This window comes from Anarhichas minor, unplaced genomic scaffold (genome assembly GCF_050575085.1).
Source record: "Anarhichas minor isolate MPS153535 unplaced genomic scaffold, ASM5057508v1 ptg000033l, whole genome shotgun sequence".
NCBI lineage: Eukaryota > Metazoa > Chordata > Actinopteri > Perciformes > Anarhichadidae > Anarhichas > Anarhichas minor.
The window spans coordinates 4,015,302-4,042,779 of NW_027466479.1; the positions used below are offsets into that span (position 1 = coordinate 4,015,302).

Genomic DNA, 27,478 nt, shown 5'->3' on the forward strand with positions numbered 1-27,478 from the left:
GCGAGGATGTCTATCACACATGTAAGGATGAATCCTCTGTGGCTCAGAGGGACTTTATCACCAGCTTTTTGCAAGTAATTCTTGATCCAGATTTTCGGCCCCGAAGGGTCCAAACACTAGGCACTACTGCACTTTTGTCTTCTTGTCTTTTTCTTGTTTTTCTTTTTTTTCTGCTTTGAGCTGATATTAACAGGTGTTAATTTAGGTACTTTACGTTTCTTTTGTGCTTTTGAACAGTACAAGTATTTTTGGGGGGTCCAGTGGTAGCAGCACCTACATAGAAGTTTAGACCAGATGAGTTTCGGCCTCGAGGCCTCTTTTAAGTCCACAGCCTGTTAAAGAGTTTTTGTCAGGAAAATGGAGCAAGCTATTTTTGTTGGAAATAGATTATGTAGAATACACATTTTAAAAACATTTTCAAACATTTTCACCAGGCAAAAAAAAGTTTGATCTACTACTGGAAAAGTTTCAACCATCATGTCTTATTGGCATTAATGACAGAAAAGTATTTACTTCCGAAAAGTACATGAAAGTCAAATGTTTTCTACTTTACTATGTGAGTATAATCACATTCTTGCACTTCAGCAATCAGGTAGTATTTAAAGGCTTTTTCCTTTTCACTCTTTTAATATGTGGCGGGTCTTCTGGCGCTGTGATTTGAGTGTAAACTTTGTTAACCGTAAGGAGAGGACTCTGTGAAACGCTGCCATCCTTTGTGGCCATGCTGCTCTGCACCTCAATGGTGGGCACACAGCACATGGGGTTCTCATGAATAGGCCAGGCCTCACCAAAGACCACATCATTTGGATAAAGACAGGCTCCCACAGAAAGAGAAAACACTTCACGGAGCGAATCAGATAAAGAGAAAATGTTGCATACGGCAAATCAGATTAGGGCGAGTCAGAGCTTTACTTTTTCGTTTTCAGTTTTTTTTTTTTTTCTCCTCCCCTCCTGCCTCCAACTCAGTTAAATTTACGACCGCTGCAGCTCATGTGTCTGATAATAATGCGCTCTACTGCTGCGCTGAGTTATCATCTCAGGCTTTTGTCTCCTTTGATCCGTGTGACCGTTGGGGGACCCACTTCTTCTTTTGTACAGGGTCACATCGCAGGCTCCTTTAGGACGGGCCTGCCCCCGGGTGGTGACCCCTTCGTTCATCATGGTGTCACCCACACAGAGGACAAGCATGAGTTAGAGCTTTCTCCCTCTCTCTTTTCTCTTAGTTCTTTCTCCTGGCCTTCCCGCTCATTCCTCTGTTCCAATCTGACCATCCTTTCCTCCTTGTCCACCCATAGGCACTGACCTGAGAGCTGGGGGTCAGACACGCTGAACTTCAACAGATGGAAGAAGTGATATTAGGATTGACTCACACCGTTCCCTCTCTGACTTTAGTGAATTGAAGCTGAATTGACTTCAGCAACCTTGAATCGCCAGCCAGCGAACCAGGCCGTCAACCCTTTGAGTGTGCGTGAGTATGCAAACATACCGTTGAACGGGAGAAGGATGGAGGTCCGGAGCTGATTGTCCAAACGCAATTCTTGCGTCTGCCTTTGTGAAACCAGGAGTTGTGGATGGACATCATGCCCCTGACCTCTGAAAATCAGCGAGGGACGGACCACCGTGGACGGGATAAAACTCAGTGGCTTTGTGGGCGGATACACTGAGAAGACAAACAGAGCGAGGGAGAGAGCGAGGGAGAAATTGAATAAGGGAAAGTGTGTGTTTATGTAAATGTAGGCCTATAAGAGCTTCTCTTGACAACGCAGACTGGAATTGTTTCAAGTTGAGCCTGTAAAATATTTGAGTTTAAAGCTTTTAAAGGGAACGACAAGATGTAAAGCAAACAGTCATTTCTAATCTTCAGGTCAACTCAGGTGTGTAGTGAAGAGCTTCGGACATTTTCCTCTTACAGAGCTGATTTACAAGGCAGGCTGGTGAATATTTAATATATAGTAATATATATTGGATATATGGCAGGTGCCATTTTATTAATATGGCAGGTGGACAGCAGCCAATTGGGAAGGCAAGAGTAAGTCAATTCATTTATTTGTCAATGCTCACAACACAAATTGGTCAAATTCTGAAACAGAACGCAACACATATTTCATGACAAATCAGATGTTTTCCGAAATGCAAGAGATATGGCAAAATTTGTCTTTCACACCAATGGGAAAATGTGAGTTTTAACAGGCTGAGGGTTTAGAGTGACTTGATTCTTATCTATGTTAACTTTACGGAAAAGGAAGGAACTAATAACCCAACTGTCAATGGCTCATACAGGCCCGGCTCTGCAGATCAGGGATGTCCCATTTCAGAGTTGGTTTAGAGTCTGTTGGTGGAGCAGAGAGGGCTGCTCTCGTCGTGTTAAGTACAGTTGAATGTGTCCGGTTCGCACTTCAGCACCAGCGTCTAGAGAGGGTCTTGCTAAATTTGCAATGGAAGGGGTGAGAGTGACAAAAAAGAAGAGTGAATGAGGGGTGTGTGTGTGTGTGTGTGTGTGTGTGTGTGTGTGTGTGTGTGTGTGTGTGTACTTACCCTCTCTGTGTTTGCCCCTGAGAATTTGCCTCTGTGTTTGACAAAGGTCAGGGGGCCAGACTTGGAGAGAGAAAAGGGAAAATGAAAGAAAGTAAAGGATTTGAATGAGGTGGTGAGGGAGAGGGGGAGAGACGGTGAGCAGGATGAAAAAGAAGGCAAAGATCTGACAGAGAGAGAGAGAGAGAGAGAGAGGTGGGGGGGGGGGGGAAAGAGAGGACATTTTTGGAGGGAAAAGAAGACCAGGCACCTTGAAATTTGTGTGGCGAAATAGTCCGCTGCTTCACAGCACGAGCGGCGTAAATTGGTGATATTTATAGATTGAAACTGCAGGAAGCAGCGACTCATTCTGGGAAATATGTATAGAGAAAGAGAAAGAGAGAGGGAGAGAGAGAGAGAGAGCGGGAGAGAGAGGGGGGGTGAGAGGGAGATCAAGAGCGAGGCTGCATTAATATGCTAATGAACTGAGTGAATGCACAACAGGCCCACTGACCAGGCTAATCACTGGTGGACACACACTGAGGCTAATCCTTCATGCAGCACTCACACACACACACACACACACACACACACACACACACACACACACACACACGCAGGGACACAAGCACATACAGTGCGGGTTCAAATATTTGGACAGTGGCATATTTTTTGTTGCTTTGTCTCTATATTCCAGCTCATTGAATTTGAAATGAAACACTGAGTAAGTATTTGTGTGGGAATTATATCCCTTTTTTAATATACAGACCCCACATTTGATGACAATATAGCAGGAGGATGATCCCAAACAGACAAAGCAACCAAAGAATTTATAGGGTCAGATGGTAGAATCTCCACAATCAAACTGAGCATGCGTTTCACTTGACCAGATCCATACAAAAAAGATCGACTGCCATACAGTAGCAGGGAACATACAAAGTGTCTGCTGATGTTGGGCTTGAGGGAGAAGACCTGCTCCCATTTCATTCACAATAATGCACAATGTCAGTGGCTCCCAACTGCTTTTATGTGTTTCTTATACTTATCATGTCATGTAATGTGTATGTGTGTATGTGTGTGTGTGTGTGTAATCATTAATATTGCTGTCATATTATAGGTCAAAATGACGCAAAGAAGAAAATGCAGAGTCATAAAAATAAACTTTTTATAAGCAGTTGTGCGTCTTGGTCTGTGTTTCTTCCTCTGGAGCTGATTGTCGCATGTGAACTTTGAGTGGGGAAAAAGATTGTTACTCTTGAAAAGACAAAAAAGCATCATGAATTAAAAGACACCATGAAGTAAGTGTAACAAGGGTTGTGCTGTTCTATTTCTACACAATTTGTCATATATACGTGACAGAAAATACATTATTTTAATAGTTTAGTTTAGTGATCATTGTAACCTCGATTACTTTGACTCTCTGTATCAATAGCATAATGTCAAAGAAAAAAACCTGATGAGGAAAATTACACAGAATTTGGAAGACCGATTAGTAAAAACGGATTATTTGTATCTCAATCAATCAATAATTCAACTTTGACTAAATAAGAACAAAAGTAGATATGACTAATTGCCTTTTCCCTGTAGTGAAATAAATGGGCGACAGTGACTGCCTGGAATGCAAAGTGTACACAAAATGTATTTGGAAAGTAGTTTGTAGCTAAAAATCTCTAACACCTGTGTCGTTATTAGGATAAAATTGTGCATTCAAACTAAAAAAAGTATAAAAATCTCCCTAACACTGGGGTCCATATGTTATGTGTAATGCTATTCAAGCCCCCTTGAGGGTGATAAAGCATCGCCAATCTGCTGTAGTCCTTCCTGCAGAGGTGGAAGGAGCAACATCCTAAACCATGAAAAGGTCTTAGGTTTTAACTTTTTGAAACAAGGCAGGTGTGTAAACTGTGAACACAGACAGAGACGTTCATACCTCATCTACATATTATCTACAGACAAAAGAACATGTTTGTGTACACCTGTGGTGATGCAAAACTGACCTGATAATATTATTGTTTTTGATTATTATTGTAATACATATTAGTGATGCATAAATTACATTTGGAATAACACCTAACAATCTCTGTCTAACCTTACTGTTAAATGATAAGGAATGCAGCAAAACCAAAATTCATACAAAGTAGGCCTACTGAAGCAAAAATAATGACAACAATAATGTAAAATATTTAGATCAACAAAATAGTGTTATGAAACATCCTCACGGGACAGTTTTTAAGAAATATTATATTTTACAACTTATCACACAGGAGCTGGTGCATTGTCTGCTATAATTCTCTGAAATCAATAATCTATTATTATGGTGGCACAACACTACAACATACCATTTACAGTCACAGAAAGATATGCACACTGCTGAATTTTTGTTGCTACACTACCAGCATCCTTAAAATGAATACACATCAGCTCATATGCTGATATATGCTCATTAGCTGTGTTTTTTGTAAATCATGCAGATTGTTTTCAAGTTGACGCAGCATGATAAATACAGTAAATTTAGAACAATCTGCTGTCAGCTCGACATAAATACCTGTGTATTACTTAACATGGCACAAAAAAACTACCCATTTAGCTAGCGGAAATAATCGGATTCAATTTATAAACATTGTAATGTGGATGCTGAGGATATACATTGTCAATAATGTTTTCATTGATTTCTATAGAATATGAGACAAAGCGCTGTCTGTTTACAGTGAATAAAAAGAAGATTTGAGGTTGATACATCTCATAAACCCAAATGTGATAGTGTTGTAAATCTAGTGTATTTCCCATGTGCAGTCATAGTATGACTGATGCCCTTGCAAGAATAGAAAATATTTGTATAATTGATTTACAATAAGATGAAGAGATATCTTCCATCGCAGCAGAAACACCAATGCCCTCCAACAACCTTTCAGCAAAGGACTCGCTGAACTTGTCTTGACCTCTTGACCTGTTGCGTCTCCCTCACTGACATGTGAGAGGCAGCATGACCACACAACCACTCTTCTACTGCTTAAAGAGACCCGGGCTGCTCGGTTTTGAAGTGATTCTGAGCCAATGTTCAACTGTAAGAGAGCCCTATGCCAAATCCTCCACCATCATCATGTTTTCATCTTTGCAGGGGGAGGGAGGGCTGACTACGAGGCAAAGTGGGGGGAGAAAGAGACACACGCGGGGCCTAGTCGCCACATCTTTTCATGCGAAGAAGCTGTGCCGCTAAACCGTCAGTAAACCGTATTTATTTTCACCTCAATATATCTTTACAGCACGTAGCTAGGTTATGTCTAGGGTAAGTACATATAGGTGGAACAACTAGTCCTAAACTGGTCTGTTCTTGGCTCTCTAGCTCTCCTCCGGTGCTTCGGGTGAACTAGCTGGCTAGCTAGCTTAGGTGGCTAAACCTAGTTTTTGACTAAATGTAGCGTTAAAGGACTGTTAGTCTGACAAATCATGCTGAGATATGCAATAATAATTGAGTGTATAATGTTATTAAAGTAGGGTAGCTAACACAAGCCAGTTAGCTTTACGGTAGGCACAGACATCTGGACCGTTAGCTAGTAACCTTAGCTAGCTTACGAGCTATGCAATAGCTAACGTTAGCGTGCAAGAACGGTGGTTTGTTGCCATCCGTCTGGGCTCTATCTACAGAGTGGAATGGGACGTATTCGTATCTACGTTAAAACTAGTCAACATAATCATTGTTTGGTACCATTAGATTGTTTCATATTTAATAAATAATACAGTGTATTTGCTCAGTTATCGGTTTACCAGCTGACTGTTTTGCAAAGACCTGTCTGAACGATACGTCAAAAGCCAAAAATGCATGAAAGACACAAATATGTCTAGTGACAAGCATACAGACAGCTCATAACGGTGCAGTAGACTGATGGATGCTAGTTTTGTTTTTCAATTGTATAACCAAATGTGCATTCTCTCTGCCACATCAGTATTTTATTTGAAGCTCTCCCTTGTGTTGGAATTCCAGACCCGTTTTTGGTTTCCAAAAACAACTCTGGCCCGGGCCTCAGTCCGCGGTCTAGAGTTTGATAGCGGGCCGTTTGAGACGGTCGTACGTCGGTGTGTAGCTGCCTGCCAGCCCCTGTGGCCCGACCAGCACCATGGGAGACAGTAGAGGTGAGAAAATAACGGCACGGATTTTGTCATCAGCTATGCAACGACATGAATGTCGAGCAAGAATTGCTTTTGAAATCTGATATTGATAACAGCTACAACTGTACAAATTGTACTCACACGTTTCTTATTATGACTGTAAATGCAGGCCTATGAAAGACATGGGTTATGGTGAAACTAAGATGTAGGCCATTCAAGACTTACTTGTATATAAATAAATATTTAAGCTTTTTAAAAGGCATGCCTCCCAGCTGGCACATATGACTCATACCCTGTCCTCTAGAGTGTGCAACCATTTGAATAAAGTCCATCAGGGTCAGGCCTCCAAATCCGATCCCACCATTTATTTAAAGCAAAGTGCGATTTGACGCTGTATTATTGTGACGGTCTTGATGACGTTTGTTACCAAATGGTTGCTGTGCTCTAAGGAAAAGGATAGAGTTTACTATTGGGCCCACTGTTCACTACTCATCGTTATCCAAAACACCATACAGTACCATGAGAGCAATGTATCAGTGCACCGCTGATGACGTGCAGCACCAGTGCGTATTCCTACCATGGTAACATGGCGGTGCTGGTGGTGCCGTATTCAGCTTGTTTAGCCACACATTTTACTGTGCACCTTGAAATCAGTATTCCTCACAAGTAGTTATGAAATGCTATATTTACGCTTTGTGAAATATGTGACAGTTGAGTTGTACCAGTGTCCGACATTGACAGAGACTTATGAGAACACTAAAATCAAAAATGTTGGAGAAACAATGTTCTCAGTATTTCAAAGCGTGGTTCCTTGTTTGTTGACTTGATAAGTGTTCACATGGTTGTGCAAGCACTGTCTTCTGTGGGCCACAGTAGGTGATTTATGTGAGCATATGATTGGTTGATTTCTTTCCAGTGTGTTTGAGGCAAGACAGATAGATTAGATAAGATGACAAACAAGTACGCAGCCCCAGGCAGTGGAACTGCAGCACACAGCTAGCTGCAGAAGAAAGCAAAGACAATACCAACCACAGCATGAACAACAATAAAGAAATAAAACAATATGCACCACAAAACCACATCAAAAGTCCACCACATTCAAGTCACCGAGCTTCTAGAAAGTGTATTTCTTCCTCTTGACATCTCAATCTGTTGTGTGAAAGCTGATGATTAATCCCGACAAGTGGAGAGAATAACTACTTCTTGCCCTTCACTTCGTGTCTTTAGGCACCACCCTCTGGGATGTTAAAAGCAAAGCACATTTTACTGGAATGCTGGGATACCAACAGTTTCTCTTGATGCAAATAAAACATCCAGTTGCAAAAGTTCAGGCTGCTTAATAGTTGTTGTAATCCTTGTTTAAGAAAGGAAAGATCAATATATTTGCAAATGATTGGTTGTATATCAGCTTTAATCTGTGCCAGCCCATTCTTATTATTTTTGCAGCGGGTATTAGGTTCATGATTGAACTACCACATTTGTGTTTGAGTCTGAGAATAAATTCAATTGATCCCTGTATTACCTCCTACTAATGAGCTAAGACATTTTTGCACTCCATTACTTTTATTAATGATGACATCGGCCATTTGCTGTTCTCCTTCTCGCTGTCTCAGATTCCCACAGCCCAGACAGTTCGTCTGTCTCCTCCCCTCCATCGGGGCAGCGCTCGCCTCCGCAGGTTCCCTCAGCTGCAGCTTCCATGACCTCCCTGCCTCCCATCACCACCACGGGGGTCAACAGCCCCATCAGTAGCATCGGCTCCCCCTTTTCTGTCATCAGCTCTTCACTGGGCTCGCCCTGCCTGCCTGGCACGCCATCAGTGGGCTACGGCCCCATCAGCAGCCCGCAGGTAAGGCAGGGTTCCTGTTCCTCTGTGATAGGATTTAAACATACAATCTTTTCCATGCAGTCGTTTTCCTGTTCTATCTCAGGTCAAATTTAGCTTTAGCTTTTTCTTCTGTTTTTGGTGTTATATTTCAGGCCGGAGAATTAGATGGTTCAAGAACACCTAGAAAAGTGCATAAGCACTCTTACAGGCAGATCATAATCCCCATTTCAACAACAGCAGAAGTTAGAAATGAACATGTTGAAAGATGGCAAGCAATACTTTCCTGAAAACACTTTTCTAAAACACAATTTTTAAGATTGTCCTGATTGTTGAGTGACAGTTAGCAAGTCCTGCTATAATACAATAAAATATCAAATAAATCACACTTGTTATGTTTAACATTAATGCATATCTAGATAATGCAGATCATTCTTTGTCCGTCTTTGCCATGGGACCGTATAATTTAGCTACAGATTTATTGTTACTCTGGTTTAGGCCCCGTCTCTCCTCCTCTGTTCGCCTTGATGTTTACATGGTAGTTGTTATGAGTTTTGTTCTAAACACATTCTCTTATCGCCTCTGTTCTTACAAGTTTGTCAGAGAGAAATGAAAGCGGGCTAGGAGAAAAAATAGTGAAAACAAGGGCAACCCGGTTGCCTCTCACTCTGTTTTCTGTGTGTTCTTGCTGAGAATGTCGACCATGTCCTTTACATTATTACAGAAGTACAATGAGAATCATGACATTCTCCTTTGTCGTTCCTTCAGATCAACTCAACAGTGTCCATGTCAGGGCTCCACGCAGTGAGCAGCTCCGATGACGTGAAACCTCCGTTGGGCTTGCAGCCGCTGTCGCCCCACAGCCCAGGGCCGATGCTTTCCCAGAAGCGCCTTTGTTCCATCTGCGGAGACAGATCTTCTGGTGACTATCCACCTTAACAACTCTTTTCTCCACCTTCCAATTTGGAGACCCTGAGATCCCTAAACTTTTCAGCCATTGCCATTTCCAGCAAATTGTCATTCCTCTTGTCTTACTTCTTTGGCTCTTGTCCTCCCTCCTTCCACAGGTAAGCACTACGGTGTCTACAGCTGTGAGGGCTGTAAAGGCTTCTTCAAGCGCACAGTGCGCAAAGACTTGAGCTACACCTGTCGGGACGTTAAAGACTGTATGGTGGACAAGAGACAGAGGAACCGCTGCCAGTACTGCCGCTACCAGAAGTGCCTGGCCATGGGCATGAAGAGAGAAGGTGAGCAAGCAGGGGCCCTTCAGCACACCCTGTAGATGGCTGGTTCCTCAGCCCCTCCTGCTCAGGACCCCTAAAAATGGGGCCCTTTCACCATCTAACACACTCAATTTTAGATTTGAATGCACTAAATGGTGCATTTTCACACATATGAGGATTTGATTTGGGTTTTAAAGACAATTTAAGTTGATCAATTATTTGAAGACAACCATTTATCTGTCAGAAAGCTCTTCAAAAGATTTAACTTTGCTTTTGATTGAGCTGATTGATCAGAACCTCATATTATGTGTTGTCCTCTCCAACAGTAGTTGAGGGGGAGGGGCAAACATACTACGCTCCTCTTGTAACTCCTCAGTGATGATGTGGATTGGTCGGGTAATGTCTGTGTCTATTTGCTGAGTGGACTCGACACTACTAATAAAGAGCCCACTACTCATGTAATGCCATATAAGAAAATATCATATCAAACAAAAATCTAAAGTTTTGGGTCTCCGTTCCACATGTGTTGGAGGAGTAGTGGTCTTCTTTTGCTCAAAACTGGGGACACAACTAGAGTATCCTTCAGTGTTCTCTGATCCATTGAACTTCACTTGTATAGAACATAAACGGTATTCTCTGACCTTCGTATATTTTTCATGGTTTCACTATGACATTTAAGGCTCTTTTTGCTGTTGATTGGTATCTAAACTCTTCATTATATCCATCGTGATTCAGTGTTAGAAATACTCCATGAAGGTAAGATAGGCAACCTGGGCCTGAGGCCCCAAACAGCTATAGATTTATTATGATGTTTAGATATTAAAAATATAGAATTATGTTACTATTGTAACTCACTGTACTCCAAAATATCTTAAAAAAAGGGCCAGCAAAGCACTTGGATATATTCAACTCAACTGTATACTACTAACTGTGTACTTCTACTAAAAAGGAATACATTGTAGTACTACGTTTACCTGACAATGTGTTCTCACTGGTTACGTTGTAGATTCAGATTTGACTCTCAAAATACAAGAACTAAATATAATGCTTTATTATTCATTAAACTGTGTGAAAGCTCCACCTTGAACAGACGTCAACAGTAAATGAAAGTACATGCTGATAACGGCTCTCCTTCACTCTTCACTTGAGGTAAACATTTCAGTGCGGGACGTTTACTGCGCGGTATTAATAGTTGTTCTACCACTGCCAATACCAACATACCCAATCAGAGAAAGGGGGGGGAAGTAAAGCAGGACAGTGAAATACACTTAGCGGAGGTCATTTCTAAATAGGCCCTTTATTCGCTTGTTTTGGCAAAAATAACCAGTGTTATAAAGAAGAGCATGGCTCTAATTAGCGGTGGTATTTTGCAGACAGTAATGTTATTATTGTTAAAAGGAAATGGGGCAATACTGTCTTACACAGGGAAAAATGTATCCTAGTTGCGCTTTACTCAGAGTCACGCCGGTGAAATCCTCTCTGGTTTGATTCTGTTTCCAGCCGTCTATGGGCTCGTGTTGACTCCAGGGAAGTGAAGAAGAGTTTGGTTATAGAGTGAACTGCAGACAATGAGCCGCGGTCTGCCGCTGTGGACGACATGCTGGACTCAGGCTGCAGAGGCCTCGCCTCCGCTGCTGCAAAGAGCGCTGTTCGTTTATTCAAAGTTTATCGAACACATAACGGATAGATGCTTGTCTAAATTGCCCCAAACTCGACAAACACACTCCCATGGGTCCCCAGCAATACGCCGGCATATTTGTGAAGTAGGTTGGCTGAGCGGTTCATACAGACAGACAGATTCCTTATAGATTATTATTACTATGAAAAGCATAAACTTCACCGTTAAGTCTTAAGCTATAAAACTGTAGCAATTTAAACAACAGTACTAGTATGTTTGAAATGAAACATCAAGAAGTATCACCATCATGAAGTTGCCTGAGTTTACCATACCATAATTAAGTATATCATTATATAAGTGAGAGTGTTGGTGAGTTGATCAGTGTTGGTAAGAGCTAACTGTACTGTGTACGGTGCTTTATCATATAAGTTATATCATGGCAGCACATTACGATGCTACTTTTACTTTAGCGTGATGATGAATCAGTTTGTTTGATAGGTTGAGACGTGTGGTCGCTGCTGTTATATGATCACTGTAGTCATGGAGACATGCAGATGAAAGGGACATTCGAGACAGCTGCTTTTTGTGGCACTTTCTATGTAAGCTGCCTGAGCCTGTAAAACGTTCTAACACCACCCATAACCTTAAAGCTAGGGTTGGTAATCTTGAGAAACTAGCAATTGTGAGCTAGATTTAAGAAAATGATCCAACCGAAAACCCAGCCCAGTGTTGCTAACTCTTCTCCAATGAAAGTAGCTAGCATCACTAGCTCCAAAAGTTGCTCAATCTAGCAAGAAAATCGGGGCCCAAGTTGTCAACACTGACCGCCCGTCCCCTCAGGTCTCCTTCCAAAGCCACTCCCCCAACATTGTCATAACGAAGGTAGACAACAATCACGGCTATTGTTGGTACTCGCAGCTGTCAAAAGTAGCTTCTTGTGGAAGACTCAGGTGACGAGCAATGACTGCGCGGGCTGGTAGACAGGCAGGGAGGAGGACAGGCAGACAGGCATCTAGGCAGGCAGGCAGGGAGGAGGACAGGCAGACAGGCAGGCAGACAGGCAGGCAGGCAGGCAGGCAGGCAGGCAGGCAGGCAGGCAGGCAGACAGGCAGGCAGGTAGACAGACAAGCAGACAGGCAGGTAGGCATCTAGGCAGGCAGACAGACAGGTAGTCGGTCCAATCATTCCATTCTGGCAGAATGAATGATTGGACCGGCTTATACAGAGTTCTGTCAGAGCATTTGATTCGTTAATTGCTGTCAGGATGTAATGAGAATTTCAACAAAAATATCTAAAATGTTTTTGAAGAAGACTACCAACCCTACCTTTTGGAATGAGATATTCCACCTAATTATGAACAGTAGTAAATGTATCAGTGTTGATATGTCTCCTGTGCATTGTTACAGAGCTTCGTTGGTATTTGTACATCAGGGATAGACAGAACGAGCACAGAGTGGTAGAGAGGGAGATGGGGGTGGGTAAGCCTTGTAAACACTAACCCCCTTTCCCCCTCTCTTCCTCTTTTTGTTTCCTCTCGTTCTCTCTCTCCCCCCCATCCCTCCTTCTGTAGTGGCCAAGATGAACGACAGATGTAAGGAGAAGAGGGAGGGAGGGGTGTGTGTCTGTCTGCATGAGTGAGCGACAACAGAGAGATATGACATATCTATGAGAAGGAGCTAGTTTCAAAAGTTGTTCCATAGTTTGTTGCCAGTGCTCAGAGGTGGACCAGTGCCAGCCTCCAATCACTCCCCCATGTTTTCTTTAACCTTTATAGACCCAGGGAAAGTTTGCTGAGTATGCACACTCCTTTTAATCATCATCCTACTGTACTGTAAAGCTTCTTGTTGTTAATCCCACCTGGGTGCTGCCCAGTAGGGCCACAGAGCAGTTCCACTTCTGTCCAGGATTGTTAACTTCCATTTTTGAGGAGACTTTGATTTGTAGAAGAAGAATGGATGTTCATTGAATTTCCCACTTAAGCCAGTTTTGGCTTCCAAAGTAGCCGCTCTCCGTCACATGCCGGCTTCTCAAAACCCGTGGCCACTGGCACGCCTTTTCTTGTTATGTATTAAACACAGACACAACACAGTGATGCAGATTGATGGTGATAAAATCAAGCCTATCAATGTCTTTGCGTTGCTTGACATTGAGTGGGCATTCTAGGAGTTACACTGAAATAACCTTTAAACTGTTTCCAGACCCGTTTTCCTTTACAAAGGCTTTATTTAAACCGAATCACAAAGAGTTTATTGCCAAGTACGTTACACATTGGTGCATAACAATATACACAGTATCAGACATAATTCAAAAATAGAAAACAATAAACAATTGATATGTGCTGTTTTCGCAGCACGACCCAGAAAGATTGGGTATTTGAATCATAAACGAAGCAATGCTTACAATTGCTGCTCTCCAAGTAATGACCAAAACAATAACAAAGTAATTTACATACCCTTCTGGAAAATGTAAATATGTGAGACTGTTGGGTACAAATTACACTGTATTAACTATTTGAACGTGGACATTCTCTGTTGTATTGGACCACTCTCAGCTTGGATGTCTCAGATCGTTGGTGGTGGGATGTCCTTTATTCACATAACCTCAGTCTCTGTCTTCTGATGTCTTATTTCATTTTGTCCAATTATCTTTGGTCCCCCAAAATCGGATTACTGTGTATGAATTGTATCGAACACTCCACCCATTTTTTATTAATGGACAGCTTCCATCAGACCTCAAAGTTATGGGGGGGATCAATAACAAAGTAAATACATAACATTGATATATATATATATATAATCTTTTTTCTTTTTGTCCAAATCTCTATTAATTTTCTTTATAAGTTTGACTATCAGTAAGACATCACAGCCACTTGCCTGAAGGGCTGAAAAAGCTTAATGTGGAGCCCTGACCAGATGTCTTTAACTTCATGAAAAGTAGAAACCTACCTGTTCTTAATCTGGCTGTTAAAATGTCTTCAAAGAATTTTGGGTTTGTTTTGAGAAAAAAAATGATATCCTGAAATTGAATCTGAGCAAAATGTCTACTTTCAGATTACAATGTTACATTTTGTTGTAACTCCCTCCTTGTTAGTCAATAATAATGATTTATTTTGTGAATGTCATGATAGCAGTATGAAAGACAGAATGAGAGACTTTGGATTGATCATGAATTGTACACATCCGTCTCTTTTCTTTTCCTTTCTGTTTTGCACATTTTGTCACGTCAATTTGGTCTTACGCTCTTTTTTTCTCTCTGTTTTTCTGTCTTAAATTGTTTATGCCATCCTCTCCCTGCACCCACACTTCTCCCTCATGTCTCCTCTTCATTCATCCACACGTTTTCTGTTCATCTCTGATTCTCTCACTCTGGTGTCAAACCTTTTCTACTCAACGTGGTTTTCTCCTCCACTGCCTCTCCTTCTCTTTCTTTTGCTGTGTTGTTGACCTATGACCACTACCATGGCCGGCCTGTCCAAGCCCTTTGCTTCGGTAAATTGTCCATTCCGTTGCTCTTGCACCTTTCTTGCTCCTTCGTTCTTTCATGTCGTCCTCCTTTCTCTCATCCTTCCCACACACATTATCTCCTCTCTGCTCTTCTTACTCTTTCTCGCATCCTCCCCTTTTCTTGTCCTTCATTGTTTTTCTCCTGTGCTCCTCTTTGTCGTCGTCCCCCCCCCCCCCCCGTCCTGCAGCTGTCCAAGAGGAACGACAGAGGAACAGGGAACGAGAGGGCGAGGTGGAGTCGACCAGTGTGGTGAACGAGGAGATGCCGGTGGAGAAGATTTTGGAAGCGGAGATGGCTGTGGAGCAGAAGACAGAGCTTCACGCAGACGGAAGTTCAGGTGGCAGCTCTGTGAGTAGTCTGGATGGTTTGTTTGAGGTGCTTTATTGAACATTATTATTATTTTGATACAAATATTGAACATATGAGGTGATAGTCAGCTTATATACGTCTTCTGTACTTCATTCAAGCATATAATCATGCTTACATTTGGTCAAAGACTGCAGGATTAGTTTGACAATCCTCCCTTTCAGTCGATATGAATAATGCAGGGTCTCTTTACAAACCTCAAATTGTGCTTTCTTCAGCCCAACGATCCGGTCACCAACATCTGTCAGGCAGCTGACAAGCAGCTCTTCACCCTGGTGGAGTGGGCTAAGAGGATCCCTCACTTCTCTGAGCTGGCCCTGGACGACCAGGTCATCCTGCTACGTGCAGGTAAGTCTGCCTCAAGACCGCTTAACCAATCAGTGGTGATTCACACTGAGATTCAGCAATACTGCCGCAAAGAAGACCTGCCGTTACATTCTGTCCCTCTGCAGCTGTGCCTGGTGGATTCTAAAATCTACCAGCCACTCAGTAGGTTTGTTTTTGGCTGGTGAGTGAAGCAAATCTAGCAGCCACTGGAACATTTTACCAACATTTGGCTGATGGCTGGTGCAAATTTCCAGCCCTGGAAGTAAACCCTGTATGTTGTCTTTTTGTAATTCATGTTTTCAAAGAATCTGATGAAGACCGTTGCCCTCTTTCCAACATAGAACTAAAAATAAGGTCCACAATCTTCTAAATATCTTCCATTGTGTTGAACGGCTTTGGAAAATGAGGAACGATCCAGAGGGTTTGATCAAAACATCTGTTCCATGTAGTGATGCGTTGAGGCTCAGCTGGTCCTCGCTGAATAATGACAGCAGGGTGACTGTGGCTCAGTGGTAGAGCCGGGTCTAACCCTAACCCTTTAGGACCAGGATCATTGAGTCATATCGGGTATAAAGAAATAAAAACATCACAACTGACTGTTCATTAGAAATAATGAAACACTCACTCTCAACAGGCTGGAATGAACTCCTGATTGCATCGTTTTCCCATCGCTCCATCTCTGTGAAGGACGGGATCTTACTGGCCACTGGCCTGCATGTCCACAGGAACAGTGCTCACAGTGCAGGCGTTGGAGCCATCTTTGACAGGTAATACACAGATGCATATGTGCACAAAGCGTAGCTCTCTGACAGACATGCAACACCAGGGATTTACCCAGCATTCACAAGTTTGGGCGGGTGACCCAACTGGAGAGGACATGCCACCGTAAACAATATAAGACTTTTCTACTCTACTTAGAATAGATCCGCTCCTACACAGTATTAGCACCACCTACTTTTAGCCTAGAATAGATGGAACCTGAGAAGCCAGGTCCCCTCTTGACTTCACCTGGTAAACCCACATCAGTCCTGAGAGCTAGATAAAGAGAGAACACTTTACTTGTATACATGAATTATTCAGGTTTAGCTGGATTAGTGACGGGTAAGAATTTAGGATACTGTGTCCTCATCTTTGGTTGGCTGCAGCTGCTGTGTTCTGTGTTGGCAGTGATTGGCTGAGAGACTTTGCTTCTTTAGTACTGCTTGTAGGGCGACAGCATGCTGGGGGAGGCTGGTGACTAATGCTTACCCAGAGACATGCATGTGCACACACACACACACACACACACACCGTCAATGGCTGGCTAATGTACAATACTAACTATTATATAATAAGGCTTAAAATTACATTAATATGGTAGTTTACGTCCCATCATTGTGCAGAATGTGCCATGGGGATATATTGTTACATCTTCTTTTCTGCTGACCAAAGAATAATTGTTTTGTGATCTCTTGGCATAAAGACACTTGTTGTAAAGTAATTACAATCTTCACATAAACCAGACTTTCAATGATCATAAGATTCAAATGCACAATATTCAAATAATCTGTAATTAATAGGCATGAGGCAATCACTGCCAGTCTTTATATAATCTAAGGTCACAACATTGTACAATAAGTTATTCTATATATCATTTTTTAGAAATAATACTGGCTCTTATGTGTGTTTAGGCTGGGTGATATGGATCAAATCAAAAATCACAATACCTCACGATCAATATTGCGAAGATATTGTGGGGTTGACTATTGGTGCTCTCACAAAATATTTAGAAAATGAGATTTTGGATACATAATCATGACTAATGTGGATATAATGACTAAGTGGCTAAAAGCCACTAATGGAACAACAAGAACAGTCTGGTGAGTTAGGAAAATGACATCACTTTAGTGTAATGCAGTCTTTAAAACCTGGAAAAGACTGAACGTATCCAAAGTCTAAGACGATGACTAAAACCCATGTTTTCTGTGTGATTAATGGCTGCAGGTACACAGTCAGTCCAGAGTTGTTCACATTTCTAAAACAAGTCTGTTAGTTTGAGATCCCCAAACACTTATTCCACGATCACCGAAAGACAAAACATGAACATGATTACAGCCACGCCGGCCTCCCCGTGAGTGCATCAACCATCAGTTGTTACTTCCAAAGTGAAATGACATGTTTGACATGTCACTAGAAACCAATATGGAGATAACTGACATCATGCCATTGTGTTGTTATTGTTGGTAGAGGTTGTTTCAGAATATTTTATTTCATTAAGATGAGACACTCGTGCTGTAATAAATGCTGGTTCATGTGAGAAGGGGCTGACACTGCATTATCCAGAGGTAGATTACATCGGCAGGTTTGATGCATGTTCAGTGCTTCGAGTGAGACATTGTTCTGTTCGTTACGTTGTCACATGCCTTGGTTAAAAAAAAAAATACTCAATCTCAATGACTTTATGTGAAAAAAAAAAAACATCACAACGTGTCAATTCACTGTTAATTACACAGTAATTACATTGTTATAAAGGATTAATTTAGCCTAGAAATCAGGTCAGGGTTACAGCAAGCTTATGGCAAACAGCTCAGTGATTTCCTCTGATACTTTCATAACACTGCTCTCTTCTAGCAGCAGCCTTTTGTTTCAGCTTGCATCAGCATCCGTTTCAAGTACCTGAATCCTATTTTGTTAAGGAGGATGTAAAAACTAAATGGCTTTCTAGGAAAGCTCTGACCAACACAACTACTACGGCTTTTAGTACAAAACACGACATGACAGAAAAGGATTTCATTTTTTTTGGACCCTTTTAAAGGCAAAAACAGTATGCTGGAGCAGACTAAGACATTTGATGAATCTAAATCAAAAAAGTAACTTTTCATGATGTATTACCGTTAACCGAGGAACCTATTAAAGGTTGAGGGTTAATCGTTTTCCACTGAACACTTTCATGTGTACTAACGGGTTCCTGCTGTAATGCATTTGGCTCATAAAATTGATCATAACCTCCTTTTCTGCTTATTTTAATCCATGTGAATATAGTTGGCGCCTTGTGTAAGACTACAGTTTATGATGCCATAAAACGGATCAAATGTTTATCAGAGGTACACATATAGAGAAATCTGTGTTTGGGTGCAGGTATAGGATAAATCAAACACGAAACATGTGAACAATCCTCATGCACACAACAGTCTTACACGCATCAGTTAGTACTTTGTACCACTACAGAGTGTCACTATGTGAAATCATATGTAAGCACTGACCATCTGTACAGCTGAAGGGCTCAGAAAACAGTCAGACTTCTGTTATAACAATGTAACTGTGTAATGACATTGTAATAACACATTGTGATTGAATACACAGGGCGCACAATGCCGAGGTTGGGGCCATATTTGACAGGTAATTACGCCTCCACACAAACACCTTTCTGAAAGCCCTCCTCTTGAAACAAACTGAACGGAAGCTGAAAGGTTGAAGCTCTGCAGGAGTCAGCCGGGTTTCTCTACAACATACCATTCTGAACTCGATCACTCAGTGAACTTTAGATGGTGATGACAAAGAGCAGTACTGCATTTTGAATTAGAATTCAGCACCATATTTGGTTTGTGGCTTTGACTGCTAAAAGCCTGCAGGATACTTTTCATCTTCTGCCCATTGACGAAGTCTTTTCTTCCCAAACCAAATGCCTGTTGCGCCTTGCCAGACCATAATGAGCAAATCCAAATGTGTGGGCCAGCTTTCCCAGTGCGTTAATAGAGGGACTAGACACTGCATTACTCCGTTGCAGGACGCAGTTCTTTCACAGGCAGGTCAGAGTGTGTTTGGATGCCCTCACTTAGCGTCTGGGTCTTTTGGAGGTGGTGTTGGCCCTCGTCTGTGAGGGGAGGGGCCCGTTTTCTAAAATTAATGACACACACTGTGGGCGCGTCCCAAACATCACTCCAAGTGTATAAAACAACTTAATTTGCCAATGCACTATATTGTGGGCTTGGGCTGTGTCTGTGAAAATGTCCATTTCTGATGACAGATTAGTGAGTAAACTGATGCGCCCCCCACCTCACTCACGTCTGCATAGTCCTCTCCTCTGTCATCCAAGTCATATTCCAAGCAGTTAAACAGGGTTTAAGTTTTAAGTCCAAACTGACATTCTGTATATTATTGCGCTTCACATCTGAGGATGCACAATGACTCGTTTGATTAACAATGTATGGATTTGTTGGTAAGTTTGTTTGAACTCTATTTTCGCCAAGTAAAATGGTCGATTCTGCTGTTTGCATGCACTTCTCTTGAATAACAAGACACCTTTCTTACTTCCTTAGGTTTCAAGATTTGTGAAGCATATAAGACTGAATGGATGGCATTTAAAGCCCCCCCCCCCCCCCCCCCAAAAAACATTTAAAAAGAACATTTGTAAATCAAAACTTTGTTTTTCCCACATGCCTCCACGGTGAACAAAGAATCCAAAAACTGAGAAAAGCTCATTACTTCCCAAACAAAGAAACTGTTTACCATATATATATATATGAGTTTTAGTGGTGATGATGCATGTGTTTGGGAAGTAGTGAGGCTACGAGTGGATGAATGAGACCTGGGTTATATACTGCACGAGTTGTGACAGTTGGTAAACAGATGATTTAATACAGTTGTGCTGTTGTTCAATGCAGCCCACAAGACTTCTCTCTGTTATTTCATTCTTCGTTCACCTAGAGGCTTGAGAGAAATTCAAAGGTAACATGGGGTGAGTCATTTTGTGTGTGAAATATTCCTTTTAAAGTATAAAGTACTGCACCCAAATTCCTGATCACTTCCTCGCTCTGGCCCTCTCTTCATTCTTCACTCTTCAGCACAGATGTGTGGACACACAGTTTTTAAATCGAGGACTTTGATAAAACCCGTGGCCCACCCTAAAGGGGCCAATTTTGAACCCTTGAATTATATTAAACAAGGAATTTCCAATAAGTCAATGAATTTGGTGTCCTTGTTAGAAGATTGGTCTAAAACATGAGTGAGCTTTACGGCTCAGAATAAAGCCGTGTTTGGTCCCTGAACCTTGCCATTTGCTCTCTTCTCCTTGGAGTCATCGGTTGAGATAGTGGAACATAGACCGTGTGGAAAAAGTGAAAGCCTGAAACCTAACGGGAAACTATAACGTTTTTACTCTCCAGCCATAGCAGATTTTAATCATTTGGCCCTTTCACACCACTTTTAATAGCAACTGTTGCACATTAGCTAGCACAGTTAATTATAAACAACACATTTAACCCACACTTATTAAGTAGAACAGAAAACAGAATTATCCGCAGCCAGAACTTACCACTATTTGGTGGCAGCAGTTTGCCACCCTTGTCAGAGTGTTGTTTGTTTAGTTGTTGTTTCCTCTGTAGAACCAGCAGTTCAGCCATGCCCTGTGTAGTTTAGACAAAAAGCCTTTCCATTGAGAAGTAACCGTGAATAAAATGTGATTAAGGAGTCTGGTCCCGCTCTGTTGTTCTTACTCTCTTATTCCCCCCTTTCTTCTTCTTGTTTTTATTGCTTTCTCGCTCTCTTTTCCCCTTATCATCTTCTTCTTCTCTTGTCCCTTTCCCTCGTCTCCTTTCTCTTCCCTAATCTGGAATTGTCTCCAACTGGGATCTCCTTCCACAAATCTCCTCTCCTCTCTGCAGGGTTTTGACAGAGCTCGTAAGCAAGATGAGAGACATGCAGATGGACAAGACGGAGCTCGGCTGCCTTCGAGCCATCATCCTCTTCAACCCAGGTACATAGACGTGTGGAGGGTTATCAAACACGAGGAAGGACACCAAACGAGAGAGGACAAACTGAGTCTGGAAAGTTTGGAAAATGAAAGGAATTTAGAACATGGAAAAACATGTCAAATATGTTTCATACCTGAATAGAAATAACGTAGATGTTCTCTGTTTGCATCTGAAGATGCCAAGGGTTTGTCCATCCCCAGCGAGGTGGAGCAGCTGAGAGAGAGAGTGTACGCATCTCTCGAGTCTTACTGCAAACAGAAATACCCCGAGCAGCAGGGCAGGTAGGCTGTAACACACAGACATACTGGGAAATGCAAAAGGGGAGGTCTGCTCCGACAAATCAACAGTTAAATATTATTCAGCTCAGTAGCTTCAACATGGCACAGAGCAGCTGGTAGAAGGCTGGGTGTGATGCAGTGGTTTCTGCCCACAGCCTTGACAAAAGACAAATACCATCTTCTGAATGTTCAGTTTACACGGCTGGTAGATCTGAGGACATTTCTCTCTCTTCTCCGTCGTCCAGGTTCGCAAAGCTCCTCCTCCGACTCCCAGCGCTGCGCTCCATTGGTCTCAAGTGTCTGGAGCACCTGTTCTTCTTCAAACTGATTGGTGACACGCCCATCGACACCTTCCTGATGGAGATGCTGGAGGCCCCCCACCAGCTCACCTAGAGGACGCCAGGTTCGGTCCGGTCAGGATCCGATGCACACCAGGATCGCCAACACGTCGCCCCACGTTGGGTCGTTGGGTCGTTGGGCCTCTCCTAACTGCAGCACCTGCTGGTTTTAATGTGCCGGCTCTCTCACACACACACACACACATATTCCATATCACTGGCTAATTATCATAACTGGCACTTGCCGATCTTAACTTGCATACATGAATTGACATGCAACATAACTAATGCACGGATCATATGGCTCTGGATGAACAGTATGGTAACACACGCTCACACACACATTTTCACCATCTTTTCCCAGACTCCTTTTTCCACCACAGGGGTTACGACTCAAACAATACAACCCTGTTTTACCACACATATACAGTTAATGTCTTAATCCTAAGTTAGCCTTCAGTTTTCACATTTCACAGAGGGGTTCTGCTTTTCTGTAACTATACGGCCCTTGTTGGGTGACTTAGTTACACGGCTAGCTGCACCTCTGTGTATTATATCCATCACTAGCCGGTTTCTTATTCATGTTTGGTTTTAGCTTAAAATCAGGTGCATAGGGTTTCAATCATTTGTCCATCATCAAATGAATTCCATTCTCATTGGTCAGGAGGTGTCCTATAATGGACAGGCAGACACGCTCTCACAGTGAGCTCATCCAATCTCGTAAACATTGAAACATTTTATGCTTTTTTTGAATAATTATGCTGAAACTTGTTTGTTTCTATTTTGAAGTACTGTACTCATGAAATGAGAGCTTTTTCCAAGGCATTGAAATCCAGGAAAAGGGGAGTGGGAGCACTTTGTTGAACAGACAGACTTTGTCCCTCCCACCCTGATGTGCACAGCGGGCTTTGTAGGACGAGAAGAATGACTTGAATTTTTAATTATTATTTTTTTTCTCCTAGTTTTGATTTCATCCTTTTCTCTTTTTTGGCAGTTGGTTGGCATTTAAACGGCTAGAGTGTCACAGGAAGTACAGCTTCATGCAAGACTTAAATATCTCCTCTTCCCCCCAAAATCCCCCCTTTGCTGGAGGTCATTTATGCACCTTTGTGAGTTGTAACTGTGTAAATGTTTTGTAGAAATGACCATCAATTCTCACATACCTGAGATGACCTTGAAGGTACTAAGTGTAGGGTTTTCTCATTATTGCGTTGTTGTCCAATCAGATGTGAGAATTTGTTATAGCACTTGCTAAATGACTGACCACTTCCTGTACAGACGACCAGGATTGGTCAGCCTCTAGCTGAGCTGTGTGAGGTATTCAAGAGTCTGCACTCTACTCTGTAGATTGAGGTGCGAAAAGCTGAATTTTTTGTGCAACAACAGAGATAAAAAAAGACCCGATAAAATGATTTGACAGTGGCAATAATGCAACATTTCAATTCACCTGGTCATCAATCAATCAATATCAAATTCGGCTTATCTGCGATACATCGTCGGACCTCCGCTCATGGATGAATCACCGGCTGCGTATAGATTGGCAAACAAGGCCCCGGTGTTTGAGCTACGTGTTAGTCGTGTTACTGTAATTAGTGCTGTATAATGGAAATCCTACACCTACTACCTGCAGCTCTGGAAGACTTCATTCAGTGTGTATTGGCTGGATGCTTGCGGCTGTTGTACAGTAGATCCAAAAGAAAAACAGGAGAGTCCTGCAGAGACAGATGCCTGTGAAATATGTGGCTCCAACAAACGCATTTAAAAGCTCTTTTTTTGCTGTCCAATCAACAAGAGGCTTGCCCCCTGTGTGAGGTCATCATTATGAAGTTGTCATGGAGGCCAGGCCACACCCCTCTGCTGCTTTTGCACCAACGTCTGCCGATGTCCCCGTTGTCCTCGGTAATCTCTGTTACTGAGATTGAACTGTTTGGGCGGCTGAATCTGAGCATCGCAGTGAAACACACGAAGACATACACAGTACACACGCTCAAAGGTGAGCAATACTGGGAACACAAAGACTTGATGGTTTTTCTTATTAGTCACCACATTTAATAGCAACGAGAACCATACACTCTGCAGTATCCTTCTACAGGGAAGAGGCACAGCTGCCCTCTACCAGGTGCTAAATAACTACTATGGTTAGTTTAAGACTTGCACATTTACATCAATACAAACCGTATGCAAGTACACATCACATCAGCCGTTCCCTACTCTTTGAATAGGTCTGTTGAGGATGTAGGTTTCCCCTTTTTTATTTGTTACATTATGACCCCTAACTTTATTGCAGATTCCCTGCGATGGGGAATGAACACCAGCTAAGTGCGTGTACATTTCATCTGTGCTCCTCCAGACACAGCCAGTGTTTGTTTTTGTATTTTAGAAAGCACTTAGGCCGGTGGAAGCAATGGAAGTAGCTGGTGAGTGTTTGGGGTCCACCGGCTGCTTTGACCAGAATGAGCAATGAGCTTCCTGCCCTGCAGATAGTCCAAATACTTGTCAGAGATGACCCGTGGCCTCCCCCCCCCCATGTGATGCGGACTCGGAGGCCGACAGTTAGATGGCCTGTAAGACAGGTGGCTTTGTTTAACATGTCGGTACGGTGGTCTCGCCTTAAGACTTTGGTGGAGTTGTAGTTTTTCTCCAGCCATGCATACGCTCAGCCATCGCAAAGTAGTCTCCAGAGGGTTCATTCATATGGCAGCCTTACTCTGGGGTCAGTAAAGAGAAGCATGATGCCGTGTGGTCTCAGAGACTTGAGTGAAAAGTGACTTTCTGCCACCAGACTTTGAGAACTTGTGATCAGCAGTGGAAGGAAGTTTGTGAGAGCGACCCACTCGTCCCTGAGAGAGTAGGCTGACTTTAGGGCGCGCTTGTCGTCTATCATCTCAGCATCCATCTCTGCACCGTTACATGTTTTTGGAGCTTCCTCTGCTGAATGTTTGGGCCTGCTGCTACCGCACCGCATTTCTAGCTGGAGATGGGAACGATTACACAATCAGTCGAGTGCTGGAGGGAAAATAGCAGTCAGATACTCAGCTGACTGAGCAAATACCAATCAAAGTAAAACATATGCAACTTGTTTATTCATATTGTGGTAAACGGTTGCAAATTGTGCATTGTGTTTTCGCCAAGTCTGTTGCATAAGTTGATATTAACTGGCAGTGAGAAGATTCAGAATTCCCATTCTTCCAACTGACAGCAACAGGCTTAAGTTCAGCCTTTCTATGTTTAACATTGTGCTCTGAGCTTAGGTCATTTAGTGGGTGATGAACAGTGCGGGTTCTGTCTGCTAAGCCACTTTAAGATGTGCTCATCGAGCAGACTGTTCTAGCAAGAGCTGGTGGTTGGTAGTTTGTTTGTTTTTATTATAGGGTGTGTGTGTGGCCACGTGCGTTCATGTGTAATGAATCTGTTAGCAGCTACGCCTTTTGACTGGCAGACACTAGCGTTGGCGGTGATGTGCTGAGCGCTGTTAGTTTGGAGCAGAAGGAGCTGAAGCTGACGTGTTGACCTGATGCTCTGGGCTTTGCGTTGGGACGAGCCTGTAAACGTAACCCGGTGATTCTTGGCCTGTTTGAAAAAGGATGTGAAGCTTCTTTTTTTTTTTTTAGCTGGACGAGCATCGGAGAGGCGTGAGGAAGGGATTTAGCTCAGCTGCCCCTCTCTGCTGACTTACTTGGGTCGCACCGTGCCGCCCACAAGTCGTTGGCAAACCGTGTGCACTCAAGGCAGACGCATGCTGTGACCTTTTGACTGTGTAGCAGTATTTGTTGTCGCCATCTTTGTTACATTTTGAAATGACTCGCTTTCTGAAAATCGATTGATTAAACTTGCTTTTTCTGTTTTGTTATGGATTGCAGGCTGTGACTGAATAATTGATCCTTGTGTATAGACTAGATATCGGGGGGGATTTTGACCTATTGACACGGGGCCCATCCCGCTCTGATCAACGAGGCAGAAACCAGCACCCTCACTGGTTCATTGATCACTGCCGAGGTGTTTGTGGATGTGGCTGTTTTTTAAAAGCAGGGCCACTCAGTCCCGGGGCTTGTTTTGTCATGTATGTTGTGATCGTTGTGCAGCCCACTAAAGAGAGTGCTAACCGTGGCCTGTGTAGTGCATACTAAAGAGGGGCCATAATAGGAATGGAATGACAGCTCGGGTGGAGAGGGGACGACTGGTCTCTGGAGTGGATCAGTGTGTGGCCCCCTCTTGGTGCTCAAGCTGTGCATTGGTGCTTTTTTTTTCTGGGGTCCGTGGGCCTTAAAACGTCTGCTTTGGTTTCCAGGACACGGAAATGCAGATATGACTGAAACACAAACTAGGAATGATTGAACAGGGATGTATTCAGTCGCATTTGTCTGGTTGTTTCCTGCAGCCGCTGGGACCTGATGGTGTGTTTCACTGTGTTAGAGTCCCGGGTGGCTGCAGCTGGATCAAAGCAAACTTCAGAACTTGTTGCTCTAGTTGTAGACACAGTGCAAAGGCCACCAGAATCCACAGGTCCAGTTACATTGAATGAACTTGATGGGAGGGATCAACCGAATATGATTGCTCACTTTGAGGAGGAAGTTGTCGCCGGTGTTTTATGTCGGAGGAAGTGTGGAGGGTGAGTCAGAGAGAGAGAGAAGGGGAGGGACTTAACAAACTCTGATCAGGTGTTGATTTGTCGATCAAGAAGAAAAACAGAAAAACCAATGTCCCGGTAGATTTAGAATCTTCCTTAATTGTTTACTCTTCACCTTGAAAAAAAAAAAAGAAATCACTGTTTATTTGTCTTGTTTCCTGTCTCCCTCTTCACCGACTATGCTATTCATCTTTTGTTTATTACAAAGTATTAAACAAGTACGAGAGCTGTAAAATCAGAATGATTCTGTCACTCTTATTGTTCTTTGTCCTGGTTCCATCTCCCTCCATCGTACACATGGAGCCGGTGGACTTTTGTGTGCTTCGGGGATTGAAAGAAGAAGAAAAAAAAATATGAATCCTTTTTTTCAGTGATTGATTCTGAATCTTGTTTTCTTTGTTGTATCATGTCTGAGTAAAGGTTTTAATAATGTATGTGAAGTGTTTTTCATTGATTATTTAAAACTCTGCAAAGGATTTTATTATTAAACTAAGTTCCAAATAATTTCAGATATTGCAAGATGTAAATGCACCTTAAACACACTCTGGGTTGAAAGTTGCGGTGCACTCATTTCCTTAAGGCTCCACATAAAACACCCGCTCACTGTCCGTGAGTTGGAAGGTCCGAACCAGACCCCCGTGTCCTGGTGGAGGGACGGGCAGCTCCTCAGTCCAGCAGGACCGCAGGGCCTCGGTCGACCGCTGGCACCGCACTCCCATCTCTCCACCTCTAGAGGGAGCACTGACCTCTCGTCATGTCAAAGTTTAACCACCCTGGTCTCCTGCCGCTCCACCTCCATCAGAGCTGCAGGGTGGAGGACTTCTCCTGCACTGCCTACCTAACGCACCTCGGCCAATAAGGAAGCAGCAGAACCGAGATCAGCACATTTCAATCGGTAAATGTCACCGTGCACTGGTGGTGGCTCTTGTTCCCTCTGCCACATATTAAAATGTAAAGACAGGAATGTGGGTGTGAGTTTGTATCTGTATTTAGAGCTGCTCTCTTGCTCCATTTCTCCTCTC

General features: G+C 42.8%; 1 protein-coding gene across 4 annotated transcripts; it reads left to right on the plus strand.

Moving 5' to 3' along the window:
* The first annotated feature begins 5,612 nt into the window (after window positions 1-5,612).
* On the plus strand, window positions 5,613-26,890 carry rxrba (retinoid x receptor, beta a). 4 transcript variants are annotated; one of them, XM_076106346.1, is made up of 13 exons: window positions 5,613-5,731; window positions 6,494-6,642; window positions 8,232-8,467; window positions 9,212-9,365; window positions 9,511-9,690; window positions 12,855-12,875; window positions 14,976-15,136; window positions 15,373-15,502; window positions 16,116-16,248; window positions 18,824-18,859; window positions 21,124-21,215; window positions 21,389-21,494; window positions 21,737-26,890. In XM_076106346.1, the coding sequence occupies exons 2-13, from the start codon at window positions 6,627-6,629 to the stop codon at window positions 21,882-21,884; spliced, it is 1,413 nt and encodes a 470-aa protein (XP_075962461.1). In that variant the 5' UTR covers window positions 5,613-5,731; window positions 6,494-6,626; the 3' UTR covers window positions 21,885-26,890. The 4 variants fall into 4 exon arrangements, with proteins under 4 accessions (XP_075962461.1, XP_075962463.1, XP_075962462.1 ...); XM_076106348.1 differs by lacking the exon at window positions 18,824-18,859; XM_076106347.1 differs by lacking the exon at window positions 12,855-12,875.
* The last annotated feature ends 588 nt before the right edge of the window (window positions 26,891-27,478 follow it).